The sequence below is a fragment of the Leuciscus leuciscus genome, assembly GCF_965113295.1.
Source record: "Leuciscus leuciscus genome assembly, chromosome: 15".
In the NCBI taxonomy this organism is placed as follows: Eukaryota; Metazoa; Chordata; class Actinopteri; order Cypriniformes; family Leuciscidae; genus Leuciscus; species Leuciscus leuciscus.
Genome location: NC_138739.1, coordinates 2,926,215 through 2,938,275, shown reverse-complemented (window position 1 = coordinate 2,938,275; position 12,061 = coordinate 2,926,215). Strand labels below are relative to the sequence as shown.

At 40.1% G+C, this 12,061-nt stretch overlaps 3 protein-coding genes across 3 annotated transcripts in view; 2 read left to right on the top strand and 1 right to left on the bottom strand.

Annotated features, from left to right (window-relative positions):
* Positions 1-12,061, bottom strand: part of LOC309475951 (uncharacterized protein) — a 237,897-nt gene that overhangs the window by 157,228 nt on the left and 68,608 nt on the right. The gene's annotated exons all lie outside the window — the stretch shown is intronic.
* On the top strand, positions 760-2,610 carry LOC309474870 (uncharacterized protein; the record flags this gene model as incomplete). Its single annotated transcript, XM_082137489.1, has 1 exon — positions 760-2,610. A coding segment is annotated over one exon (1,851 nt), but the record flags the coding sequence as incomplete, so codon positions are not given.
* LOC309474869 (uncharacterized protein) lies at positions 10,155-12,005 on the top strand (the record flags this gene model as incomplete). The annotated part of the gene is made up of 1 exon (XM_082137488.1): positions 10,155-12,005. A coding segment is annotated over one exon (1,851 nt), but the record flags the coding sequence as incomplete, so codon positions are not given.

The following is a 12,061-nucleotide window of genomic DNA, read 5'->3' as shown; positions in this document are numbered from 1 at the left end:
TTAAAAACATTTACACACCATTCTTTTACTCTCAAAGGTTACGTAGTAAAATTTGAAAATGACTACAGGACACCAATTATTTAGCTTGGAGAAGATTCCAATCTGAGGTAGCACTGCCTTTAGTTCCAAAAGGTAGTATAGTTTAATTTGCATCACTGATTAGTCAGCTTAGTCTTGTTTGCTTACCTTTTTTTTACTTTGGCAAAGTCCAGCATTTTCAACTGGGGCATTCAGAAACCAGGAAGCAATATTTGTAAAGGGAGCATTGAGGTGTTTTCGTGAGGCATTTGTTTCAGGTGAGTTTACGCCAAAGATTCACAATGAGATAAGCTGAAACTTGTAACTGCTTGAAAAGAAAGTGCAACATTCGAAAACCTGACAGTTTACATCAATGCAACTAAATGGGATGTGTATCATTTCCATAGCAAGGTCTCTTCACTTCAGTGTTTCCGTCAGCTTTCTGTAGCACAGCTGTTGGACTTCTAGTGAAAACAACTTAACCTCTAGCATCCAGACACACACTATAACCAAACTAACTATATCCAGACACCTGCCACCTGACAAAATGCATACAAAATAGCAAGGGGTGGTAAAAGACGTAGATAATGGGTGCTGGCCAAAAACAAATAAATAAATAAACATTGAGAAACACTGGGATGGACTGTTGCAAATAGTTTACATTTTAGGATTGAGTTCAACACTTGCTTCTTATGGTCCCAAATGTTGTTAGTTGTTAATCTCTAAACTCTATTATTGTCTTTTTCAGATGAAGAAGATCCAGGATGTTTGAGAATCTTGCTGTTTGGGAGGAAAGGAAATGGAAAGAGCGCCACAGGAAACACAATCCTCGGAAACAACCAGTTTCACAGCGAAAGCAGTTCAGATTCGGTGACCACTACTTGTCAGAAGGGAGATGTTGAAGTTGATGGTAAATCAGTAGCTGTTGTTGATACTCCAGGACTCTTTGACAGCTCACTGACAAAAGAACAAGTGGTTGAAGAAATGATGAAGTGTGTTTCACTGTCCGCACCTGGACCTCATGTGTTCATCATTGTGTTGAGTGTGGGAGAAATCACTCAAGAGGAGAGAAACACTTTAGACGTGATAAAGATGATCTTTGGCTCAAAAGCAGCAAAGTTTAGTATTGTTCTCTTCACTAGAGGAGATGAACTGAAAAAACAAACAATAAAACAATATGTAGAGAAAAATGATGAACTCAAGAAACTGATCAGAGAATGTGGAAACAGATTCCTGGCTTTTAACAACAGAGAAACACAAGATCGGACGCAAGTTACTGAGCTGATAAACATGATAGAAGAGGTGAAGACATCTAATGATGGCCGATACTTCACTAATGAGATGTTTGAGGAGGCAGCGATCTCCATTCAAAAGAGAAGGAAAATGCAAGAAGAGAATAAAAGAAAAAATCTGGCTCAAGTTGAAGAATTAAAAGCCAAGTATGTCCTGGAAGTCAAACTCACGAGAAAGAGACTGAAGGAGAAGAAACTAAAGATAGATGAGGAGAGAGTGAGGCTGGAGAACAAGTTCAGTGAAAAAGAGGAAACACTGTGGACAGAGTTTGAGGAGCAAGAAAAATCAGAGGAGATGAGACAAGAGGAGGAGGAATGGGAACGATCAGAAGAGGAAGAACAGCGAAGAGCTGAATATGATCAAACAAGAGATGAGATGGAGAGAGAGATTGAAAATTACAGATTACAGTGTGAAAAAAAGCAAAAAGAAACAGAAAAGAAAACCAAAAAGAGAGAAGAAGAAAATAAACAAGCTCGAGATGAGATGAAAACTGAGCAGGAACACATCATGGCAGAGTTAAGAAGAGAACAGGAAGAGGAAATAAAAAAGAGAGATTTAGAGGAACAAATGAAGAAGGGACAAGAAGAGGAAGAGAGAGAAGAATGGAAGAGAAAAATAAAAGAGGCTGAAGATGATGAAGAGATTCAAGAGGAAATGAAACGACAGCTGAGAGAATGGGAGAACGAGAAGAAAAGACAGATGAGAGAACGAGAGGAAGAGGAAAGGAGGAGAAAAGAGAGACACGAGGAACAACTGAGAGAAAAACAGGAAGAACTGGATAAAATGAGAAAGAAATTTGAAGCCAGGAGAGAAGAAGAAGAACAGATGATAGAGGAGGAGAAGCAGAAACTGAGAAGAGAGAGAGAACAGATAGAAAAAGAATATAAAGACAAGAAAACTGAAATGAAAAGAGATTATGAGCAGCTGGAGCGAGAGAGAAAAGAGGAGTGGAAGAGGAGAACACGAGAGGATGAAGAGAGACAAAGGGGGATGAGAAAGAGATGGGAGAAAATGATGGAAGATCTGAAACGAGAGCAAGAAGAAGAGATCGAGAGAAGAGAAAGAGAGGAGAGAGACAGAATAGAAAGAGAAGAAAAAGAGTGTGAAGAAATGAAACAGAAACATAAAGAGGAAATAGAGAAGATGAAGAAGAAACATCAAGATGAAGCCAGAAAACAAGAAGAAGAATTGAATGATATCAGAAAGAGAAAAGAGCAGCTCAAGGACAGGCTTGAACAACTATATGAAGTGAAAAGGTCTCAAAAGGAGCTGAAAGGAAAATGGTGTCTTGTCATGTGAAACAACTTTAATCATTATTGATGAGCCAGATAGATGATAGATGGATGGATAGATAGATAGATGGATGGATAGATGACAGATGGGTGGATAGATGATGGATGGATAGATAGATGATAGATGGCTCTTGTCTTCTGTAGTGAATGTGAAGGGTTTCTGTATTTCTCTTTCTCTTCATTCACTTAATCAGGGCTCTTGACATTCGCTCCTGTCCCGCAGAGTTTAACAGAGCTGAACTAAAGTGATCATGCAAAATTCATTTTCTCTAGGTGGATTTTAAAACATGATGAAACAACATGAATTATAGCAGACCTTAAAAGACAAAAAAAGATAGAAAAGAAAGAAACAAAGTCAAAGTCTGCTATTAATTTCATGCTTAATCCATTATGCTGTTCCTTTGTATTCTCTGTTTATTCTCTCTATTTTTCATCAGATCAGTAATTACTGAGAGAAAACACGTTTTCTTTTCTTTTATGTTTTTGTTTATTCATATAATGATACATGTTCTAATCATACAATCATTTTCATTTAATTATTCAATTTAATTATAAAACCATTCATTACACATTTGAACCATTTAATCATTATAGTACGTATCATTTTCCTTGCTATTGTTGTTTAATCTTACGATTGTGTGTTCTTAAGGGATATTTGTCTTCAAAAGTCAGAGATAAGAGAAGAATGTCTCCGTTTCAGTGTTGTGGAGCATTGATTTTGCTTTGGTAAGCTGGACAGTCGAGGTTCTGACTACACTCAGACGGAGTAAATAAAGTTCAGACTAAGCCAACAAAGTTCGGGCTTCAAACCTCAAAACTGCTTTCTGGTATTTCATGGCTTTCTCTGTCAGACGGATCTAATATTTCTGATGGGCGGACTCGATCAAACACTGATCACAATTGATACTTATAAATCATAACTATTTTTAGAGATTTTTTAAAGGAAGTTATTATTTACTTTGGATGTTGTTTTCATTGAATTATTTGTAACATGATCTGAACATTATTCACTGTAATCGGAACGTTATTCACTGTAATCTGAACGTTATTCACTGTAATCTGAACGTTATTCACTGTAATCTGAACGTTATTCACTGTAATCGGAACGTTATTCACTGTAATCTGAAAGTTACTCACTGTAATATGAACGTTATTCACTGTAATCTGAACGTTATTCACTGTAATATGAACGTTATTCACTGTAATCTGAACGTTATTTTGAAATTACGCTGTACTTTCACATACTCAGTTATTTACTGGTGACAAGCACAAAAGAATAAAATAAAATGTGTCATTCACACAGATCGTGTGATGTTGTTATTCTGAAGAGTAACCAGATAATACATTTGACAAACAGTTTAACAACACATGCAGATATTTTTTTAGCAATTTGTTCTGTTTGTAAAGAAACATACATACATAGGGCCCTATCTCACACCCAGCGCAATTGACTTTGTACACGACGACGCATGTCTCATTCCTATTTTGCACCTTTTCCCTCCACAGACACACGTGTGTAAATTAGGGAATGAACTTGCGCTCCCGGGGGCGGTTCAGCGAAAAGAGGAGGCGTGTTCCAACGCAAACGTTCCCTGGTGCTATTTTGCAGTTTCAGAAAACAATTCCGCCACTGACCAGGAGAAACCTCGTCTAAAGTCAGTGGTGTATTGCGTATGTTATTCATATGCTATTTTAAGGGCGCATGCTTGGCCATAATCAATGTAGCATGTGCACAACGCACACACACTTTGCTTCTCTCATCTACACACAGACCCAGCAGTTCCCATTTTTGCAAATCATACATTATTACAAGGAAAAATATTCCACACGAGGGAAATCATTGTTGTGTCCATGAAGATGTGAAAAAATAGGCATAAATCTAGCTTCCACATTTACCCAAATTATCATACGCCTGTTTAACCGAAGTTAATTTGGGTGTGTTTCTCCATCCCCAATGTCACTTCTCTGTGTTTTACGGCCCTGACGAGAACGTCGGTCTCCTCGGCTGTGAACCGCTCCTGGCGTGCGTCTGGCAAATCTGACGTTATAATATCAATCCACCATGGAACAAGCGCGCCTGCTCTTAAAGGGAATGTGAAATGTCGCTCTGATTGGTTTATTTCACGTTACGCCCAAACCACACCTATGAGTAATGAAGCTACTTCAGACCAACACATTTTAGATTAGCGTCGGGCGCAAGAGTCATTTATCCCGCCGGTATAATAGCAACAGCGCCCGAGACCCGCCCACAAAGTTACTTGCGTTTCGCGTTTGATACTTGCGTTTCAGATCGTTAAAATAGGGCCCATAATCTCATACATAGATACATAAATTCTATCTGTGTTAGGTGCTAGGGACCCGAGCCTGCTACTTTCAAGGGGAGACCAACGTCAACCCCCATACCAGGAAGGCTAATTTGCTCTATGTAGCTTTAGCCAACCACCTGCTCTAAATCTAATGCACTTACTGTAAAGGAGGCCCAGAGAGGGCCAACAACTTTAAAAAGCGCATCTAGAATCTTAAAACGGGTTATAAGAAGAATGCTTGCACAAAGCTATCAGTTCAGCATAGCTATGTAGTCCCAGGCAACGTATTCAACATGACGACATATATATGTTCAGGTTTATGCTAGAAACTCTAGGGAGCAACATATTCTGCATAGCGACTCTCCAAAACGAGAGGAGTAACAATTACCTCAATCTAAGCATAATGAGCACTCCTTTCAAGAGTGAACCTGACCACAATCTCCAAAGTAGAGAAAGATAGTGCCTCCACGGGGGGACTGGGTCTCCCTCGTTGTGAGGGGGTGCTTGCAGGTTCACCACTTGGTCACTTAAGGGAGTAGTGGGAACTTTGGGCACCTAGCCGGGCTGATAGACGCTGATAGAAAAGGTCCCCTATCCTCTTGACGGAGGTGAGCGCAATCAGGAGCACCGTCTTAATGGAGAGGGCACCGAGCTTAACTGACTCCAAGATCTTGAACGAATCCCTCTGTAGGGTCTGTAAGAGCATGGAGATATCACAAGAGGGGGTGAGGACACGCACACTTTGAGGGTATAAGCAGACAGTCACTTTTCCAGGTCTTCTTAAAGAAAGGAAAGCACTGACCTGACTGTGCATCTTCGTGGATCCTCCCCCCACAAGTAACACCACGTCGCAAAAAGGCGCCATTGTAAAGCCGTCTAGTAAAGGGGTGTGTGATAGTGTTTACTACTGCTAGTGGCAGACCTCTGAGAGGTCTGGGCGCAGGTGCCAGATTTTGCCCTGGTGAGTCCATAGGATGTATTTCCACATACTAACCTCCCCTGGTGAGTCCTTAGGATGTATTTCCACATACTAACATGTGGTCTCCATAGTGTCCCTTTCTTGTTAGAGAAAAGAGAACACTTCCCCACCAGAAACAATCAGTAGTACTCAGCCATAATACATATAAGAGAAGATCTTTTCTGGAAAAGATCCCCTTTCTCAGGGGAATTTGCCACGGAGGGGCCAATGCCATCAGCATGAGCTCTGAGAACCAAGTCTGGTTGGGCCAGTAGGGCGCAACAATTAGAATTCCTGTCCCACTGGGGGAAATGCGTACTTACGCAGGTCCGGGGGACAGCTGTGTGCTACTGTAACTGTGCTGATGTGAGCCTGGGTCAGGGAATACCCCAGAGCACAATGGGAGGATTCCTGGAAGGCAAACAGGTCCATCTGAGCCTCGACAAATTTGCTGGATAACCTGGGAGTGGAGTCTCCACTCTGTCGAGAGAGCCCGTCGGTTGTGCATTTGAGGATGTCTGGAATGTGAGTGCCCTGCAGAGACTTCAGTCTCTCTTCAGACTTCAGTTGTGACGTGAGGTTAGCAGACACCGCCCTGGCGGTTGATGTATGCCACCACTGCAGTGTTGTCCATGCGAACCATCACGTACTTCCCTTGAACTAATGGACGAAACCGCTTCAGGGCAAATAATCACAGCCAACAACTCCAAGCAGTTGATGTGCAAGTGCAAGCAAGTCAAGTCAAGTCAAGTCAAGTTTATTTGTATAGCGCTTTTCACAATACAGATTGCATCAAAGCAGCTTCACAGTATTAAATTAAAATAATACAACAAAGTTTGTTTCAAGAGGAATTTATTGATTGATAAAATTAAATTAAATATCCCCAAAATATCCCCAACTGAGCAAGCCAAAGGCAACAGTGGCAAGGAACCGAAAAACTCCATCAAGTGACCTAATGGTGTCCTAAAACTCCATCAGGTGCCTTAATGGAGAAAAAAAAAACCTTGGGAGAACCCAGGCTCAGTCGGGGGCCAGTTCTCCTCTGGCATTGGATAGAGGCCGGATTGTAGTTTGAACTGTAGGATTATATGAATGCCTGGCTGAAGAGATGCGACTTTAATCTAGTTTTAAACTGGGAGAGCGAGTCTGAGCAACGAACAGTATCAGGAAGACTATTCCAGAGTTTTGGAGCCAAATGTGAAAATGCTCTCCCTCCTTTGGTGGTTCTGGATATCCTAGGTATGACCAAAAGCCTTGAATTTAGTGATCTCAAAGAGCGCGATGGATTATAGGGCGATAGAAGATCCGTTAAATAGACTGGAGCTAAGCCGTTTAGGGCTTTATAAGTCAGTAGCAATACCTTGTAATTAATACGGAACTTTATAGGTAACCAATGCAGTGATGATAAAATCGGTGTTATATGATCATATTTTCTTGATCTCGTAAGAACTCTAGCGGCGGCATTTTGGACTAACTGTAGCTTGTTTATTGAGGATGCAGGACAACCAGCTAATAAAGCATTACAGTAATCCAGTCTCGAGGTCATGAATGCATGAACTAACTTTTCTGCATCAGAAACTGATAGCATATTACGTAGCTTAGCAATGTTTCTAAGGTGGAAAAAGGCTGTTTTTGTAACATAAGAAATATGATTTTCAAAAGACAGGTTGCAATCGAGTATAACACCCAGGTCTTTTACTGTAGAGGATAAAGTAACAGGACATCCTATGATGTTAAAGTTGTATTTTGCGAGGTTTTGCGGGCGGTTTTTTGAACCGATAAGTATTACCTCTGTCTTGTCTGGATTTAATAAAAGAAAATTACGCGTCATCCAATCTTTTATATCTTTAACACACTCTGTCAATTTGGAAAATGTAGCGTTTTCATCCGGCCGTGATGAAATATATATTTGAGTGTCATCAGCATAACAATGGAAACTAATTCCATGTTTCCTTATAATATTTCCAAGTGGCATCATATATATTGAAAATAACAGGGGGCCTAATACAGATCCCTGCGGCACTCCATAGTTTACTGGAGTTATGATCGATTTTTCTCCATTTAAATAGACAAAATGGTAGCGGTCAGATAGGTATGATTTGAACCAGCTTAGTGCTTGTCCTTGAACACCAGTATAATTTTGTAGTCGATCTAAGAGTATTGTGTGATCTATAGTATCGAACGCAGCACTAAGATCAAGTAAAACTAGTATTGAGATACAGCCTTGGTCAGAAGCTAAAAGTAAATCATTTGTGATTTTAACGAGCGCAGTTTCAGTGCTATGATGCGGTCTGAATCCAGACTGAAACTTTTCATAGATATCATTTTGTTGCAAGAAAGAGCCCAGTTGAGCGGACACCACTTTTTCTAATATTTTAGACATAAATGGAAGATTTGAAATGGGTCTATAATTTGCTAGATTATTATGATCTAATTGTGGTTTCTTAATGAGAGGTTTTATAACTGCCAGTTTAAATGTTCTTGGAACATGACCTAAAGATAAAGACGAGTTAATAATATTGAGGAGAGGCTCTTCCACTACAGATAACACTTCTTTCAGTAGTTTAGTTGGTATAGGATCTAATAAACATGTTGTTGTTTTAGATGAAGTGATAAGTTTATTTAACTCTTTTTAAGCAGGGTCCTATCCAGTGCCCATTGCATATGGCGCCCCAGCCTGTGTTGTAAGCATCTGTTGTGACAACAACATGCCTGGACACTCGTTATAGGGGAAAAACTGTCTGTAAAAATGTGAGGTCTACCAAGGACTGAAATTGCAACAACAAATCATTGTGATGGCCACACAATGCGTGCTGCGGCTCCATGCCACCCTCGAGTCCGAGGTTAATGCTGAAGCGGGCTCATATGCATCAACACCAGCGGCATGGTCGCGGCTGAGGAAGCCATATGTCCTAGGAGCCTTTGAAAATATTTCAGTGGAACCACTGTCTTGTGCTTGAATAATTTTAAGCATTTCAGTATTGACTGAGCACAATCCTCTGAAAGGCATGCTGTCATCGAGCTGAAATGAGATGCTCTGCACAGTGGAGAGCTTGCTCTTCTCTCAGTTGACCCTAAGTCCCAATCGGGCTAGGTGCCTGAGGACCAGGTCCCTGTGTTCGCATACCAACTCTCGCGAGTGAGCTAGAATCAGCCAGTCAACGAGATAGTTGAGTATGTGAATGCCCACTTACCTGAGAGAGGCAAGGGCAAGGTCCGTGACTTTCATAAATACGTGATGAGACAGGGACAACCAGAAAAGAAGGATCTTCTACTGACATGCCTGACTCAGTCCTTCAGGTCTATCGTAGCAAATCAATCTTGACGCAGGCCAAGTTTTGTTTTTTCTTTCTGTCTGTTATTATTATTTTTTATCCATTTACCTTTATTTAACCGGGAGAAAAAAATACTTTTCAGGAGTGTCCTGGCCAAAATAGGCAGCCGAGTTTGCATAACAATTATACATCAAAGTTAAAACAATCCCCCCCAAAAAACTAAAAAACATATAAACATAAAACATGCAACCAGTTAAAAACATTTACACACCATTCTTTTACTCTCAAAGGTTACGTAGTAAAATTTGAAAATGACTACAGGACACCAATTATTTAGCTTGGAGAAGATTCCAATCTGAGGTAGCACTGCCTTTAGTTCCAAAAGGTAGTATAGTTTAATTTGCATCACTGATTAGTCAGCTTAGTCTTGTTTGCTTACCTTTTTTTTACTTTGGCAAAGTCCAGCATTTTCAACTGGGGCATTCAGAAACCAGGAAGCAATATTTGTAAAGGGAGCATTGAGGTGTTTTCGTGAGGCATTTGTTTCAGGTGAGTTTACGCCAAAGATTCACAATGAGATAAGCTGAAACTTGTAACTGCTTGAAAAGAAAGTGCAACATTCGAAAACCTGACAGTTTACATCAATGCAACTAAATGGGATGTGTATCATTTCCATAGCAAGGTCTCTTCACTTCAGTGTTTCCGTCAGCTTTCTGTAGCACAGCTGTTGGACTTCTAGTGAAAACAACTTAACCTCTAGCATCCAGACACACACTATAACCAAACTAACTATATCCAGACACCTGCCACCTGACAAAATGCATACAAAATAGCAAGGGGTGGTAAAAGACGTAGATAATGGGTGCTGGCCAAAAACAAATAAATAAATAAACATTGAGAAACACTGGGATGGACTGTTGCAAATAGTTTACATTTTAGGATTGAGTTCAACACTTGCTTCTTATGGTCCCAAATGTTGTTAGTTGTTAATCTCTAAACTCTATTATTGTCTTTTTCAGATGAAGAAGATCCAGGATGTTTGAGAATCTTGCTGTTTGGGAGGAAAGGAAATGGAAAGAGCGCCACAGGAAACACAATCCTCGGAAACAACCAGTTTCACAGCGAAAGCAGTTCAGATTCGGTGACCACTACTTGTCAGAAGGGAGATGTTGAAGTTGATGGTAAATCAGTAGCTGTTGTTGATACTCCAGGACTCTTTGACAGCTCACTGACAAAAGAACAAGTGGTTGAAGAAATGATGAAGTGTGTTTCACTGTCCGCACCTGGACCTCATGTGTTCATCATTGTGTTGAGTGTGGGAGAAATCACTCAAGAGGAGAGAAACACTTTAGACGTGATAAAGATGATCTTTGGCTCAAAAGCAGCAAAGTTTAGTATTGTTCTCTTCACTAGAGGAGATGAACTGAAAAAACAAACAATAAAACAATATGTAGAGAAAAATGATGAACTCAAGAAACTGATCAGAGAATGTGGAAACAGATTCCTGGCTTTTAACAACAGAGAAACACAAGATCGGACGCAAGTTACTGAGCTGATAAACATGATAGAAGAGGTGAAGACATCTAATGATGGCCGATACTTCACTAATGAGATGTTTGAGGAGGCAGCGATCTCCATTCAAAAGAGAAGGAAAATGCAAGAAGAGAATAAAAGAAAAAATCTGGCTCAAGTTGAAGAATTAAAAGCCAAGTATGTCCTGGAAGTCAAACTCACGAGAAAGAGACTGAAGGAGAAGAAACTAAAGATAGATGAGGAGAGAGTGAGGCTGGAGAACAAGTTCAGTGAAAAAGAGGAAACACTGTGGACAGAGTTTGAGGAGCAAGAAAAATCAGAGGAGATGAGACAAGAGGAGGAGGAATGGGAACGATCAGAAGAGGAAGAACAGCGAAGAGCTGAATATGATCAAACAAGAGATGAGATGGAGAGAGAGATTGAAAATTACAGATTACAGTGTGAAAAAAAGCAAAAAGAAACAGAAAAGAAAACCAAAAAGAGAGAAGAAGAAAATAAACAAGCTCGAGATGAGATGAAAACTGAGCAGGAACACATCATGGCAGAGTTAAGAAGAGAACAGGAAGAGGAAATAAAAAAGAGAGATTTAGAGGAACAAATGAAGAAGGGACAAGAAGAGGAAGAGAGAGAAGAATGGAAGAGAAAAATAAAAGAGGCTGAAGATGATGAAGAGATTCAAGAGGAAATGAAACGACAGCTGAGAGAATGGGAGAACGAGAAGAAAAGACAGATGAGAGAACGAGAGGAAGAGGAAAGGAGGAGAAAAGAGAGACACGAGGAACAACTGAGAGAAAAACAGGAAGAACTGGATAAAATGAGAAAGAAATTTGAAGCCAGGAGAGAAGAAGAAGAACAGATGATAGAGGAGGAGAAGCAGAAACTGAGAAGAGAGAGAGAACAGATAGAAAAAGAATATAAAGACAAGAAAACTGAAATGAAAAGAGATTATGAGCAGCTGGAGCGAGAGAGAAAAGAGGAGTGGAAGAGGAGAACACGAGAGGATGAAGAGAGACAAAGGGGGATGAGAAAGAGATGGGAGAAAATGATGGAAGATCTGAAACGAGAGCAAGAAGAAGAGATCGAGAGAAGAGAAAGAGAGGAGAGAGACAGAATAGAAAGAGAAGAAAAAGAGTGTGAAGAAATGAAACAGAAACATGAAGAGGAACTAGAGAAGATGAAGAAGAAACATGAAGATGAAGCCAGAAAACAAGAAGAAGAATTGAATGATATCAGAAAGAGAAAAGAGCAGCTCAAGGACAGGCTTGAACAACTATATGAAGTGAAAAGGTCTCAAAAGGAGCTGAAAGGAAAATGGTGTCTTGTCATGTGAAACAACTTTAATCATTATTGATGAGCCAGATAGATGATAGATGGATGGATAGATAG